General features: G+C 32.6%; 1 protein-coding gene across 1 annotated transcript; it reads right to left on the bottom strand.

The window, feature by feature from the left end:
* Positions 1–646: 646 nt before the first annotated feature.
* On the bottom strand, positions 647–15437 carry LOC148939685 (E3 ubiquitin-protein ligase NRDP1-like). Its single transcript, XM_089106947.1, has 5 exons — positions 15109–15437; positions 12332–12459; positions 10098–10332; positions 3398–3505; positions 647–1375 (listed from the first exon to the last, which is right to left on the bottom strand). The coding sequence occupies exons 1-5, from the start codon at positions 15196–15198 to the stop codon at positions 1100–1102; spliced, it is 837 nt and encodes a 278-aa protein (XP_088963073.1). The 5' UTR covers positions 15199–15437; the 3' UTR covers positions 647–1099.
* Between the last annotated feature and the right edge of the window lie 1955 nt (positions 15438–17392).

Genomic DNA, 17392 nt, shown 5'->3' with positions numbered 1-17392 from the left:
TAAATTCTAGTAATTTCTCTTTAGTTTCTTTTGTCCTGAATAATTATTGTTTAAGAAGAAGTTCAGCCAAATTACCTTACCCTAGAATCCGAACTGAAAGATCCAGATTTTCTCCTAAAAATTCAATAATAGAGTTCTGGAATATTTATGAAAGTAATATAGATTCGCGTTTTCCTATTCCAGTTTCTAAAGCTAAATTCAAACTATATCTAATAAGTAATTATAGATAACTATTTATTTATTTGAAGTCATGTTGGCCGGTGCTATTGTTGATAAATATTTAATTATGTGGTAATATATTGATTTGAGGTGTGGGTTGTGGGCTCAGTGTGGTGTTTCATTTTCTTCCGAATATATCTAGTGTATTATTAATCCTTTTCATGTTTTGTTATTATTATTATTATTTCTTTTATTTTTTTTAGGGTGCCTGTTTTCGAGTATAACTCACTGTGTAGGCACCCTCTGTAAATATTTTCTTTTCCATTGATTCATATTGTAAAAGTGTTATTTTGTCTTGTAGTGATTTAATGAGAAATTAAATGAACTTGAACTATAAAAAAAAAACTGCCGTTATTTTTGTCATTCCAATTATTTATGCGAGTTTAATAAAATGGAAACGAACTTGTAGAATGAAAACCCTATTTACCTATGAAAAACATATACTTTTAATGCTAAACTAAAAAATTATTATTTGGGTTTTGTAAGCTAAAAACTTATAATTATACAATTGTCATCATAAATTATTGATATCTATTCATGTACAATTATATTAGTGAATAATTTATTCATAGGCTATAGAAAAAAAAACAATTATGAATATTTATTGAAACTAATAGGAGAAACACAAAATCCTTTGTGACAAGTTTTATTCATGTTTTATTGGTTCAGATACTAAAATACACAGAAATTCAATCACACTTTAAAGTCTGTTTCTGCACTTAAAAATCCGAGGTAAGCACTTGAAAATATCAATTTTATTATCCTCAAATGCAAATATGAAACTACACAAACACGAAAAGATTATTGCTTTTTGACTATAACAAAGTAGGAGTACAGGCTAGTTTTAAATCACTTTGAGAATTACTCAAAAATCACTAAATCACTTTAAAATGAGTAAAAATCCAGGATTAATGGCAAAAATGTCTTGGTCCATGTGAGTGTTATCTGATGCCATTATTATATACATAAGGATATATCCATACTCACAACGGCTATACCCGTACCGACAGCAATAGTCCTTTATTCGATCCCGGTTTCTTCTTCGAGCATCAGCGGACCATATGCCAGGAGGCCATCGACTTTCGGTTGAGTTATCAATTAGAGCCTTAACCATCTCCAAAGGGCATCCAGAATCGGATAGCAACTTTTTGGCTTCCTTTAAAAAGAAAAATCCGTTGAGATTCTTAAAGCAATATTTAATAAAATAAAACTCGTTTGAAGCAAATCCCTAGTCTTGGCCCAGGCCTAGCAAATTATGCCCCTGGCCTATAGCCCCTGACTAATTTGGATGGGTCGACTCAAAGACAAAAAAAAGGCAAAACTGATAAAGAATAAATACAGTACAAGGAAACGAAGCGTCACTCGGTTCCAGGTTTTGTTATAAAATTGTATGTGTAAAAAAGGTCACTGAAGGTGAAAATCAATGTTGATAGCAGAAAATTCGAACCCATGTTCAAAAAGTTGTATATTTTATGAAAGGCAAGTTATGAATGAAAGTTAAAATAGCAATAGAATTCAAAGCAATTCCTTTTTTCTTTAAACTTTAGTGGCACTCTGTATTACAACTCTTTGTCACTGCGGCATACATTATAATCATAGATTCCCCTTGGTGTTAGCAGTAAAATTTATGTAGGCAATTCTATAGCCCTATATTTACTTGTTTATTGCTCCTAAGGAATGATTTATCAAGCATCAATGTCAACACCATAGAATTCAAAGCTGTGATAAAATCTGAATACTTAAAGGCGAGCACTGAACTATCAAGGATATCAAAATGAAAAATATTTTATACTCCGTTCTTTAGGTATTTTCACACCTGAAAACTGGAATTTACAACAATTTTTCTTTCAAGTTATTGAAAATTACTAAGATTTTAGGAGACTGCCACAGTTTTATTGGTGCTACCACATTTTGCCGTGAAAACAAATAGGCAGAACTAATCGTTTAAACTCAACAACGGTTTATATACATTAAAAATTCAAATATTAACAGTCTCTCAATTCCCTAACAATTATGAGATGTGATATTTCATTGATAATATATTTTCTATTGAATTCTACTTATACGAGTTTCTAAAGACATCTATACTTTAAAGAAAAGTTATGCCTTCTTGAGCTAGTTGGTCCAATCATTATTTATTTTCACTGTCCTTGGCGTCCTTGAAGATGTTTCATCTATGATGTGCTTTCTACTGAACTTTATTTTATATATCCAACTTTAGGAGCTCTGCTCTCCGTTCGGGGTTAGTATTTTTTTGTAATTTTAAGTAAACTAGATATAGGAAACTTAAAAGGAAACATTTTCTGAACAAAATGTAAAGGAAACAACTAAAATAAAAATTAACAGCGCGGAAGCCAACAGAATGAAACAAATAAAAGCTAGAATTTGAAGAATTGAAAAAACGAACAACATGGAGAAATAATACAAATAGCAAACAAAGAAATGAGCAAAATTAAACAATTTTAAAGCCAATAAACATAATTTCAAAATCAAACTACCCGCCAATATCTATGATTCTCAATAAGCAATAGAACGGGTCCAGTACTAAATAAGTGACTGGATAATTAAAATTTATTTCATTTGCTAGGTAATTCAATGCCATTAGGTCAGCTCGAGAAAAAAACTACCTCCTATACTGTTCAGCGATAATCAGTGGTTCCAATTGTGGCTTTGTTTCCTTTTCTTCAAAGCAAAGTTATGCCTTCTTGAGCTATTTGGTGCTGTAATTTTTTATTTTCACTGTCCTTGGTGACAACTGTGCATGATATACCGAAGGGAGATATCTTAATTCTCTTAACTTTTTTGTTACATCAATAAGTTGATGAGCAAAACCAAATATGCTCTCATTTAACCATCTCAATTCAAGCAAACATCTACACTTCAGTGCAATTAGAAAATTTAAACTTCCATAATATATATGACTGTAATTCGGACTTCCACAATATATATGACTGTTGCTATCGCCTGCAGTTATTCAATTCAGAGTTACCAGGAATAATGAGAAAGCCCTTCAGAAGTTTTTGGTTAGAAGAGCAATCTTAGGGGGTTATAATCTTCAAAATTGAGTTTATTGGCATGAATTGCAATGTACATGTGTGAGTTTTGAATGCGGGATTTTTGACGAAGAAATGGTTGAGAATTTAGAAAGATCGCGGGCATATTCAAGGAATAAAATTACCTCTAACATCCAATCTGCAGGTATTGGTATAATTAAACTAAGGAGACAAAATTGGATTGAAGCTGAATTCGTAGCAGTCTCAAATTTTGTTAACCATCTGCTAATACCCTGGAAACATAAAAATATTTATTATCTGCTTATTCAGTAATATTCGTTCACCAGTGTTCACAACTTAAATAATTATTTGATTTTTTTAACTTAAATAATGCTATATATATATATTATATATATTATATATATATATATATATATATATATATATATATATATATATATATATATATATATATATATATATATATATATATATATACTACTACTGCTACTACTACTATAGTAGTAGTAGTACTGCAGCAACTGCTACTATAGCAGTTGGTGCTGCAGGTCGTAACCGTAGCACCAAGCCGCCTGAGGCCAACACAGCTACGCACGCTCCTCCTCCTTCCCAATCTATTCAAAGCCTCCCTTTTTACACCCGCCCACGAAGTTCCCATTTCCTTTAAATCTTTCTTTATGACGTCCTCCCACCCTAGACGAGGACGACCTGCTTTCCGTTTAGCCCTATATGGTTGGCCGAAAAGAACAATCTCCAACAATCTGTCATCCTTCATCCGCACCACGTGCCCTAACCACCTCAACCTTTCTTTCATTATAGCCCTAGAGAGCAGTATTGAACCACATTTTTCGTATAGCCTATTGTTTGAAATACGGTCAGTCAGCCGGGTACCCAGAACAATCCTTAAGCAATTTCTCTGGAAAACATCTAGCAAATCTTCATCCGCTGTTCGGAGCGCCCATGCTTCAGAGCCATATTTGACCACTGTCATCACTGTAGCTTCTAAGATTCTAATCTTGGTTTGCACACTTATTTTCCTATTCTTCCAGGCTTTTTTTTAACTGTGAAAAAACACCCTGAGCCTTGGCTATTCTACTTTTAACATCTTCACTGCTCCTACCATCTTTACTAATAATACTACCAAGGTAAGTGAAGCTGCCCACCTGATCAATCTTTTCATTACCCAACGTCACATTTTCATCTTCACTTATTCCTAGCCTTAGTGACTTAGTCTTCCTAACATTAATTTTCAAAGCAATACTAGCACCCTGAACTCGCAAAACCTCTAAAACTTCATTCATTTTGCTCACACTTTCATCTAGGATGCTTAAATTATCAGCATAATCCAAGTCCGGGAGACTTTTTCCTCCCCATTGGATTCCGTGGTCTCCCATTGGCTTTCCTGTGCTTCTTAAAACGAAGTCCATCAAAATAATCCATATAAAGGGGGATAGAACACAACCCTGCTTAACTCCTGATTTAATACAAAACCAGCTGCTAACCTCATTTCCTACCTTAACCGTAGCAGTGTTATTCTCTTACATATCACTAATCACTTTATGTATTTGTCTGGTTTACCGTACAAGGATAAAACCTTTACTAAAGCTCTTCTATCAACAGAATCGAAAGCTTGCTCATAATCTATAAAACTGAGGACCAAAGGTGTGTGAAAACTCAGGCACTTCTGAATTATTAGCCTAAGAGTGGAAATTTGGTCGACACATCCTCTACCTTTTCTAAAACCGCACTGTTCTTCTCTTAAAACTTTGTCAACGGCATTTCTCAGTCTAAAAAGTATCATATTACTAAGCAATTTCCTACCTACAGACACCAGACCAATGCCTCGATAATTACCACAGTCACTTTTATCACCTTTCTTATAAAATGGCTTAATTAAGGTTTTCCTAAAATCGTTAAGTACTTCCCCTTTTTGATAAATAATATTCATAATCTTCAGTAACTTATTTCTAACCCCAGAGCCACTATATTTAAGAAACTCACTTACCACCCTATCAGCACCTGGAGCCTTATTATTCTTTAATCCTTTTAGGTCTGTTGCTAATTCCTCCTCACAAAACAAATCTTCTTTCACATCCAAGGTATATATATATATATATATATATATATATATATATATATATATATATATATATATATATATATATATATATATATATATATATATATATATATATATATATATATATATATATACATATATATACACTACTATATATATATATATTATATATATATATATATATATATATATATATATATATATATATATATATATATATATATATATATATATATATATATATATATATATATATATATATATATATATATATATATATACATATATATATACATATATATATATATATATATATATATATATATATATATATATATATATATATATATATATATATATATATATATATATATCACACACACATATATATATATATACATATATATATCCTGGGCCTAACCCTGGGCCCCCTCCCCGGAACGGAGGGTACGCAGACTAGACTCCACCGCCCGTAAGACAGAAACCCTCCGGACTGCCCGGAACTGGATCCAAGTGCAGCGGGTGAAGGGGTTAAAATGGGCTTCTGAAGGAAATATCTGTTTCATTTTTTTTTACTATAATGAATTCTACTTTTTTTTAACATTTTACTTTAAAGAAATTTGGTCACTAGAAATTTAAGATTTTTGTATTATGAATTGAAATTTTTTAACAATTTATTATCTCTTTTACTTTATTCAAAAATAACGTTTTTATGTATATATGTTTCATTTTAAAAAAATTAAATATAGATTTTTAAAAAGTATCGATTCATTTTCATTTTTAAATAATCGAGGTTCATTTTTCCGAAAAAGAAAGGGGGGTGAATATGCGAAGTCTATTTAAAGTGGGCAACCTTGAGGATTGCATCGGATCCTATAGGTACGAAATCCATTTGTGGACTTGCGTAAATCATTGTTGGAAATCAAAGTAAAATTTTCAGGGGTGCGGGCCCCGAAAATGTCAATCCTCTCTGATTTCTTCAAAAAGGTCCCCTCATCGAGTTGTCAAAGTCCAGGGACCTCCTTCGAGATCAAATTTTAGATTTTGTCTTATTCACATTCTTTACTTTCTATTTACCTTGACTACAACATACCCTAAAGGTGCTCAAGTGATCCCTAAATCCTTCCTCGCTAGTTTTATGGGCCGGACAATAAACACATAAAATTTACTATCTTTTCCATGTGTCAAAAGTCTAGTCGAAAATACTATGAAACCAAATTTATTTCAAATATAGCGTAAAAAAATTCTTTTTTTAATTTACTTAAAGAAGGGGTATATCCCCCCGAGAATGGTCTCTTTGGGGTTAGGAGCACACATCTTACTTGTATTTCATTAATATATTGTACTTTTTTGACAAAGGGTTCCAGAAATGCTCTAAGTCACAAGAAATCTATAAAAGCACCTATTATATCGACACTGGCGATACTAATCCCTAGCGATATGGTTGGGAACTAAAAAATCTCTCTGTATATCGACTTAGCGATATGGTTCGGAACTAAAAATTCGGGTAGTAAAGCGAAACTAGCGATATGAATCCCTAGCGGCAGGATTACGACCTCAAGTTTCCTGCAGTATAGTGACACTAGCTCCACAAATCCCCTAGCGGCGAGATATCGAACTAACATTCCATAAATTTTTCTTTGCGAGGTACTTGGAAATAAGACTGAAAATGATGGACGGGGAGTCCCTGGAAGATGTTTAGAAAATGCAAGTTTGTGACTGTATGTGCAGAAAAAAACAAAATAAGTCTAAAAATACGGAAAATAATCGATTAAAACCCAAATAAGTTTTTAAGGTTTCTTTCACAAGACTAACTCCCAAAATCTGCAAAAACTAGAATGGCGCCAAGAGTGGGATATAGACACTTTCCCTTAAAAATTACCAAATCTTAAAATATGGAAAAAATACGTCATTTCTAGTATATTTTGAAGCTTCTTGAGCGATCCGCGTAGAAAAATCCATGCTAGAAATGGTCGTGTGTATTTTAAGCAATTAAAAAAGAAAAGGATTGCGCTAGAAAATCCCCCGAAACTAGCTACCAAAAAAGAGAGTGGGGCTACAAAGAAAATCCCCCGAAAGGTCAACAACCTTGAGAATTATAAAAGCTAATCTAATAAATAGAAAGGAGAAAATATTAGAGTCTAGTCTAAGAAAAAAAATTCCGCGTAGCATGTAAATACGACAAGAAAGCTACAATATACCGCTAAAGATAAAAACCCTTAAAATGGGAAGAAAAAGGCAATAATGTTCATGGCAAAAACTTCGATAAGAAAGCTGCATTATATCACGAAAGGCAAAAACCCCTGAAATGAGATGAAGAGCAACACCCCCTTTAATCTGAGAAAATAGCAAGAATACAAAAAAAAATCTTTAAATATAGGAAAATGATTATTTAAAAACCAACAAAAAAAACCTCTTGCTTACAACTAGGCCTACTGTTTGGTTTCAAAGTATATTTTGAAACTCTTGTGTATCAGAAAAGAAACTTTGGAAAACCGGTAATTTGATGCACCCCGCCCCCTCATTAAACTTATTTGGAAATTAATGGTGTTATCGGTGATGGAGAAAGTTCAATAATGTTCTTGGCAAGAAAATGAAATGAGAAAGCTACTCTATGCCACAAAAGGTAAAAAAAACCTGAAGATTAGTGGTTTTATCTGGGCTTGAAAAAATTCAATAATATTCTTGGCAAGAAAATGAATAAGTGATAATCCCTAGCGTGAAATAGACCCGTAGAAATTATTGCGTGTGGCTTAGAATCAGGTTAATGAAACCCATATGTTTACATGCAAGAAAAAGGGTGTGAGAAATAGTCTACATAATGTCATGAGGACTCAGTTATCTTCCCATACAATTTAGTGAGAAATACCCTATCTCTCAAACCATTGTGTCCGGAACCCTCCTATGCTCTAACGCAGTGTGTCTGGATCCCCTCCATATTCAATGTGTCATGGAACGACCATGCTGGATAGTATTTGGGGCCAGGAAAAGAGGAATCACACGCGCCGGATAGCCTGATTTGTCCGCACCCATTATAACTAACCCTACTATTGAACACAGTTCTGGCTATGCACATTCATCTCTTTTCTGAAGAAAACAAAACTTGTTTTTAAGATTAACTGGGCATGCAATTACTTAAACAAACTAACTGTTAGAAAAGAGAAATTAAAACAACCTTTTAACAAAAATTATAAAAAATAGATACAAATTCATTTATATTCAAGGGTGTCTACAAGACAGCGCCAGAGATACTTTAGCCAATAGAATTTTGTGATTAAAATCCTCGTCAATTTTGACAGTGTTTTTTGATCATGTTCAACATTTGATTCTTAATATTCCAAATAGCAATAATAATTTTGTAATTTATTGGACAAAACTCAAGGTGATCAAATATTATGACAGAATATTCATTTTTTCCAAAGCTGAAGAGCTCAAAAATCTAAAAAATGCTTTTATAGTTAGACAATAAAACAATATAAGCAATTAAAACCGAAGAAGATTTTATTTCCAAAATATATTTTCCAAAAAAGTTCTCCAGAGAAAATTAAGGGCATGATTAAAGCCTATAACTAGCGGACATGAAGCCATACAATAAGTCAAAATTAAAAGGAATAGAAATAGCTATAAATGAAAAATTAAACTTCAAGCGAAAAGAAAGTAAAATGGATACACATACAACTTAATAAATATTGAAAAATATATGAAACATAATATTAAGAGAAAAAAGAAGAATTGGATCAAACAGAAATTACTACAAGTAAAAGAATGTTCATTGCCCTTTTAATTTTTTTTGCTCCATTTTTTTTGTGTTTAACCTTTATTGAATGACAGAATGGGGCTATATGGGGTCATTTCAATGACCTTAGTACATACTTAATAATAGAACAATGATTGGGCTTCAGCTATTATTTTACTTTTCAGAAAAAACTACCAAGCAAAAAAAAAATCTGTTTTATTATTGCTCCTTTAAATCTAACATAACCAAGAAAACAGCTTTGCTGGTTCCAAAACTAATTAGATCAGAAATAGACGTAGCCTAACTGCGCCCGGAAAAATTTGAAATTGCTGTCGAACAACATTATGATTAAAACTTGAGGAACAACATTAGGTGAAGCCTTTGTATCTACCCCAACGAAACGTCTTGACTGTGCACTTTTTCTTAATATGTCGCGCATGTTCTGTTCTACGTTTGTTAGAAGCATGTTATATTCGCTGCAATGTTCAAGAGCAGCACATCAAAAGCAGCAGAGAAGAACTTGATTTAATAAGACATATTTGTACATACGGACAAATTATAAGACTTTTTTCAGTTTTATGTGTAGAAATCAATATTCTCCTTGTTCTGACAAATAAAACTAATTCACATTCTATACAGATTTTCTAACTCGGCGTGTTGATTTCTCATCTAAACACTAGCCCTGCATCAAGTACGCCAGGAATATTCCCCGAAATCTTTAACAGAAAATGTTTTATATTTTGATTTTTTTTTTTGAAAACCCTTCTGTCCCTCGTAGCCAAGTGTCCACTCCTACGAACTTTAAAATCATTCCTTGCATACATATGTAGAGTATATTTAAGAAATCTCGTATTCACTTATAATTTATTGTTTTTCTTCTTGCACTCAATGTAAATTAATTTTATTGAAATTCTAACATTGGTTTTGTTTGATATATATTCAAGCAATTTTTATTCATTAGACAAAACTTTGAAAACAACTGGAAGAGCAAAAGATTCACTTCAAGTTTCCCCTCCTAGATTTCACCCACTGAGTAATAGAGAATCACCTGATTTACATTAAGTGAATCCAATTCTGACTGTAACTTAGAAATTTCAATCTTCAATCTTTGTACACAAATGTGATTTACTAATTCCTCAAAAGGTATAGAAAATCCACATCCCGATTGGCAAGTAACAAGTCTTTTATGGTCAAAATTACATTCTAGAAGATGTGCTGCAAGTTTTTCCAATGTCAAAATTGCAGGACATCCATGTGTCTGGTTGGTATAGGTCAAGGTTAACCTAGGTAAAAAAAAATATTTGTTAAAATTTTAATGGTATTACTCAGGATAGCTTAATTTTACTAGTCTAGAGCAATAACAACATTTTCTATGACTGTTGGGATAATCTAAAATCTCCCCTCAAGGGTTAGTTTTAACAGTTTTTGACTTGAACAAGCCAATATATTTTCCTAATTATTCAAGCCAAGGGATAGCAAGTTTCCTATACATGAGTTTTGGAAAAGACAGTTCTAACAGTGTAATTTTTGTTTCTATCTGACTCTATTTTAAGGAGTTATGGGCTATTGTATTTTTCACTAGGGACGTGATCGTCTCTGACTAGGTTAATAGCTACTGCTGCAACCCCTGATGGCAGGTGGAACCAAAGGTCAGGGCTAAATTGCAGTTTATCGGTAAAAATACCGTCACACTCATCAAAGTAATCACCATTACCGACTAAAATTTAGATATGGAATCTTGGGAGAATTTTTAGTCCTAAAAGTGAGGTACACCAAATGTTAGTCATTACTAATATTTTTTTTTTACCTCCTATCTATTTTAAAATTGCATATAATTTCAACTTGCTATGCGAAAACAAAGATTTCCCCTAAAGTGATACAGGAATGATAAATGTCATATAGGTTCATTCCAATAGTAAAAGTTTACTGCAGAAACGATTTTCAAAAATTTTTAAAGAGCTTGAATCCCCTCAAGAAGGTGGCAGATCAAAATGAAAAATGTATTATTGGAGTCCCCATTATCAAAAACCGTAACACTGGGTTTTGAGCCCATAGCCATAAAATACAGAAAGTAGTTTTTTTATTTTTTGCATGGCTAGCAGTGATGGTTTTTGTTTTTTCTTCTTTTATTTTCACCAGGGCAAGCAGGCTACCACAATATCATGAGGAGATCTTGAATCGTGCACTTAAAGCCATTGATCATATCTGCATTCTTTTCTGTAAGTTTTTCTTGATAATACCGTTGTAAAGTGCCAAACCTCACTAAAAATGAACTTTTTGGTTCCATTTCTGGAGTTGAAAGGCTGAGAATTAGAATAAGGCTACCCCCATAAACACAATGATTGAAAAACACTTGTCTAGAGGTCAACAGTACCCCGTCTTGTAGACCTCCTCTCCAAACCCACCTAATAGGCAAATACTACAAAAAAAGTTTGAAGAAAACTGCCAAATGAAAAACAAATCACTAAAATTTGATCCAGGAATAAAAAACAACAAGCATACCACCCTAATCACCATAGTGAAAAACTCCTTTTCTGGAGGTTAAGAATACCCTCTATTGTATATCATCCCTCCAAGCACCATCATCCTTGAACATTCATGATGTTGATAACTATTTAGCATACACACTAAATTATCAATAAGAGACTGCAGTTTGTTCTTTAAATGCTGTAATTTACAGGCTGCTGTAAAAAAACAGCTCAGGATTGCAAGTCCTTTATTTGCTGGTAACCTAAACATAAGTGAATTTTTTTTATTCTTGGATCAAATTTAATTATTTTTTCATTTGGCAGTTTTCTTCAAAACTTGTTTTTGTAGATTTTGCCTACTAAGGGGGTTTGGAGGGAAGGATTACAAAAAGGAGTATTGTTGACCTCCAGACAAGATCTTTTCAATCATACTTTTTTATGGCGGGGCCCTTATTGCAATTCCTAGCCTTTCAACTCCAGAAACAGAACCAAAGAGTACGTCTTTAGTGACACACTTCCTAGCCTTTTTAGTGACGGCATTTTATAATGATAATATCAAGAAAAACTTAGAAAAAAGCATGTAGATACGATCAATGGCTTTAAGTGAGCCATTCAACATCTTCCTATGATATTGTGGTTGTGAGCGTGCAAAGCCTAGAGTTTGAGTTTTTGACATTGGGGATTCCAATACTGTTCTTTTGATGCTAGTGGTTACATCGAAAAAAAAATTAATAAAATCCATCCTGTCCATAGTCTCTTATAAATTAGTTTGTGCATATTTGCAATATATTGAAATAAATACCTAAAAAGATACCTCATGATCCTTGGAGCAGGCTTCAGAGCATCAATGCTTAAATTGGTTCTGTCTATAGGACAAGTCGGGTTTCTCTTTAGCCACTCAGTAATGCAACACCTACAAAACGTATGTTCACATGTTGGAGCCTTGAATATAAAGATATTAATTATGCAGAGGCGTATGAAGACACATTCAAAATTAAAATTAAATTAATAGAATACCCCCGTAACAAAACATAAACTATATACAAATACATACTGAAACATAGTGGGGCACATTTGTCTGGTGAAACTCCACTTTGTTATTACAAGGAGAAAAGTAGCGAAAAGATGATAAACTAACTATAAAGGTTTTTAGATGATGAAGAGATTAGTTATGCCGGTTTAATTTGTGGGAGGCTATGAGCTTGACTACTGAGGCTTAGCTACTTGTAAATAAAGCAAGAAGGTTCATTAACCACGATAAAAGTTCTATAGACTGGCTAAATGTTATAAAAAAGGATTTAATCGAAATTGAAACTTTTTGGGTGGGAATAGAGACAGAAAAGTTGAATAGATTGGGATACAGTAAAAGATTGTGCAGCTGTATTGGTCTAGGCCAGCTTGGTACTGCAGCGAGTTATTAAGTAGGGTGATATTTTGTCATGGCATTATAACGTCAGTATTATGTTTTCCTTAATATTATATTATATAGCATAAAAATTATATACGAACAGTGGCGAAATGTCCTATACTCTCAATAAAAGATTGTTAAAACAAACCAATCTAGATCTTTCTTAATGACTCCACCTCTTCGCGCACGCGCAATGACAAATGTTAGTGCATTATGATGGGACTAATCTGATCGAAGGTCAAATAGCAATTGAAACTATTACTGTGACGTATTGGTACCCTTCCCAGTCAGCATGCTATGATGTGTGTCATTTTTGAAGAAATTTTTTGCTACTGTTCATATATATATATATATATATATATATATATATATATATATATATATATATATATATATATATATATATATATATATATATATATATATATATATATATATATATATATATATATATATATATATATATATATATATATATATATATATATATATTTATATTCTGGTATTAACCATATCTAGCCTATTATTACATGGCATTAGGTGTGGGATCAATGGACTAGAATTTTACCCGTATACTCAGATTGTCTGAGAATCCTCTATTCGTAAAAACTTAAAAGGTTTAATATACAAATTTATTAGCCTGGGTTGGAAAAAGAGATAGAGACTTGTTCCATTCGAAATTTCTAATTTCTAATTAAGTCTTTGATGATGACAACCCCCCCCCCCCTCAAATTCCTCAGGGCAAGGGCTGTAAGTTATGCCATAGGGGCATACACGGTTTTTATAGAAAGAGTGGTTGTACAAACCTTGAAAGGGGCTCATTGGATTGTTTGGCAAGGGCCCTTAACAGTACCAGTTGTTATTTTATTTGTTTTTCCCTTTTAATGACCTTCGAATAAGTTTTGTTAATTTTTTAATCGAATATGATATTTATCTTCGATTATTATTCAAAATGATTATCAAAGTCAGGCACAAACAAATTTTTTTTTAATTTAACTTATAGAAAATAGTGAACTCTTCTTCCAAATCCCTCAAAATTTCTTCAAAAGTTTTGTCTTCATTTTCATTCTCTTCAGTAGTTTTTTTTTTGTCATTATACATGTCACTGCAAAAATCTATTTAGCATAGCGGGCGTAGAATCGAGGTTCCTACTCTTATTCCCTGGTAATTTAGCAAACGTCAGATGGTTGCAATAGAGTTAAGTATGTATAGCTGTATCCTGTTTAGAATTTCATTCTTGACAAGATTCATAACATAAAACACTCAATGTGCAACCACCTCAAAAGCACCGAAATGGCGCAAGTGAACCCCATCTGGCCAAAGTGGTTTGTTAGTAATCTGTTATTTGTGGCTAGAAGTTGCGATCAAATATTTGCCACTTTTCTGTCCTGCAAAATTACGCGGTATAAATCATAGACAAAAGTGAACGATATGTATTGCACACAATACAGTGTATTACTTATATTTTGTATGTGGTATAAATGCAGTGACAACGGTAACTTTTCAGTATAAATTGGGTGATAAAAGTTACTTTGCATCATTATTAAGGTATGTGGTAACATGAGAAAATTGTGTGGTATTTTCCTCGAACTCACGGCATTACATAACAAAATACAGTGTAAAGGGATGGACACATGTAGCTGTTTTTGTGCCGATATATCAAATTGTTGCCGATTTGCAGAGAAAATGGCTTTGATTTGAGTTTGAAAAATTTTCTAGTTTTTGGTACCGATTTATAAAAAGCATCGCCTGATGTGATTCTCCTCATAAGAAAAAAAAATTCTCAGTTGTTTCCTTATTTTCAGCGGCAAATTCAAAAGAACTGAACAATAATATTAATAATAATAATTAAATATTTAACAATGAAATAACTTTATAATCAAATGACGAAACAATTTTAAAGTTAATTATTTTTTTTTAGTGAAAAGAAAATTTAAAATAAAAAATGAAAATTATAATAATAAAAGAACTAAATAATAAGTTAAGATACACCAAGGTGCTATTGACAACATGTAGTTGATTAATGAACTCCATGATATTTAGTTTTGAGATCTTGCGCAAAGGGAATTGTTTTTGTGCTGCTATCGTTTGCCAACTGATCTGCTGAAATTGATACCCGAAAAAACTACGCATGTTGGCCCTTAATAGGCAACACAGCTGCCAGTTCCATACAACGCACAAACCTGAATAGGATCTTCTAAAACAAGTTTACAGATTGGACAAAGGAGATCTCCATCAATGTCCCCGCAAAATCTTGCAACATCAATTCCCATGTCAAATGATTAAGCTTCTAGGAAATGATAAGACGAAATTCAGACGCCTTTTGAATACGTGGTTACTCTGGTTCCTTCTATATTCTTCTGGTCTGTACTTGCTAAGCTTGGTTGTTGTGGATATCTTAAGCTTCTTTCCACCCCTTTCTTTATATATCAAAATTGACTGCTTTAGTAGTTGGCCTGTAAAGCAAAAATAATTATTATTTGATTCGTTCTTTATTCTCCACTTTATGTTTTTTAGAGCTATTTAATACATTTTGTTTTGTTTTGAACTGCTCAACAAAGAAATCAAAAGAAAATACAGAATTTCTTGGTTTGTGGGAGGTACTATGACTTGAGCTGTCTTTTCCCAACAAAATAAGACCTATTGATAAACAGGTACCATTACAACTCTTCCTGCTTGCTCTAGCTCTTTTCTATACAAAGTAACAATACTATTAAAATTTCGTATCACATATGAAAATGAATTTACTCTATACACCTGCCAATATTACGCCAATCTACCCACCATTGCTCTTTCAACCAGCATCACAGTTTCACTATTTATTAACACATCAATTAAAAGAAATTCAACCCAAGTTAAAATATTAATAATTCCATCTCTAATGAACACTCATTGCATCCATCCTGGTGCGAACAATCTGAATACCAAGCAACATGCTGGTTTTTAAAAGGGCTTATCAGCAATAAATAACGACGAAAATCACACTAACCTTTCTTCACTAAAATAGCAATAGTTAAAACATAAGGGATTTTACCTAAGACCGTGGAATTGTTTGAACCTCAAGAGTATTTGGCTCTATATCTAAGAGCCACCCTTAGTAAGCTATGTATAAAAATAAAATATAATCTCTTAAAATAAAACTGAAAAATTAAAACAGCCCCAGAATTATTACTTCAACAAAGTTCATCCACGACATTGTTCAAACAGGTATAAGGGTCCAATAGGTCGATCACATTACGTATGTATTATTGTGGACTATCGGGATGAATCGGAAATATTCCAATAACGTCTTAGTGTATTAATTGGGATGTCCTAGAACTAAGTTAAGTAAGACCACGAGTACCTGGTCTGTTTGATAGGTTTTCAAAACAGACAAGGTTGTCGAGAGATCCAAACCAAATATCCTAGGTCTGGGAATGGGTATAAGGCAGAAGCATTCAACTCAAGCTTAAACTGTTGCTTAAGGTATTATGTGCGTGATGTTAGGCAAAAATATGTTTTAGCTACATCTCAAGAGTAACTGTGGGCATCAAGTTAAAACTGTCAGGGCTTTTACTATTACTGTGACTTCTTACTCAACAACTAAATAAGAAGAGTGTAAGTGGATCTAGGTTTTCAAAATAGAATAAATAAAATGTTTAAGGGATATTGTAGGGTATTAAGTTTTTTTTTCAGCCAAGATTGAACTGTGACACTAAATTAATGTTTTTTTCTAGATCTTTAAAAGGGTCCGATGACTTAAAATTTATTCAAAAGTTATTTCACACATTTAGAAAGCAAGCAAAAGTCTGGATTCTTGTAGAGAAAAACCAAAAAAGTTTAAAATATTCTTTTCTTGACCAATTAAAAGATTGTCAATTAGAAAATAAAATAAAAATTGATTTAAAAAGACATTGTCCACAAACCCTCTAAAAGGAAAATGATATGAGTGAGTTTAGTAATTATAGAGACACCAGTCTGGCTTCTGTAGGAAGCAAATTATTTAATATGATGGTACTTTTTAGACTTAGAGATGCTGAACATAAATCCGATAAGGGTAGAAATATAATTGTTTTTAGGAAGGGTTGAGCCATCGACCTAATTTTTACTCTTAGACCAATAATTTAAAAGTGCCTGGGTTTTCAGACCCCTTTAATCACCAGTTTTGTAGATTATGAACAAGCGTTTTATTCAGCTCGGCTGTGATAATTAATAGTGCAACATATCCTATTTTGGTCAAAAATGAATTATGTATGTGATATGGGCAAACTAAACACAAGGAATTAAAAGGTTTAATCAGAATTGTTGTATGTTTTACCGTTACAGAAATTAAAGGAGTCAAAAGCCTCTAAGTGGTGTAGGTCTCTTTTTTATCAGGCCATGTTGCAAGGGCGCTGGCAGAAAAATTTTCCTTGGGGAGGCCAGACACAAAACTAACAGTGGTAGTTCGGTGACAGGAAATATATTTCAGGATATTTTTTCGTAGGA

Source organism: Artemia sp. Qi Xiang Cuo, chromosome 21 (genome assembly GCF_049724085.1).
Source record: "Artemia sp. Qi Xiang Cuo chromosome 21, ASM4972408v1, whole genome shotgun sequence".
NCBI classification, from domain to species: Eukaryota; Metazoa; Arthropoda; class Branchiopoda; order Anostraca; family Artemiidae; genus Artemia; species Artemia sp. Qi Xiang Cuo.
Note: the sequence above shows the minus strand (reverse complement) of the source record. Positions and strands in the feature narration are given on the sequence as shown.

Bases quoted from the DNA above. Each gene is read 5' to 3' on its own strand.
- LOC148939685 (XM_089106947.1), bottom strand. From the start codon at position 15,198: ATGGGAATTGATGTTGCAAGATTTTGCGGGGACATTGATGGAGATCTC. The intron at 12,460-15,108 runs GTTTGTGCGTTG...TTTATATTCAAG, and splicing joins TTTTAGAAGATCCTATTCAG to GCTCCAACATGTGAACATAC. The intron at 10,333-12,331 runs GTATCTTTTTAG...TTTTTTACCTAG, and splicing joins CCTGCTCCAAGGATCATGAG to GTTAACCTTGACCTATACCA.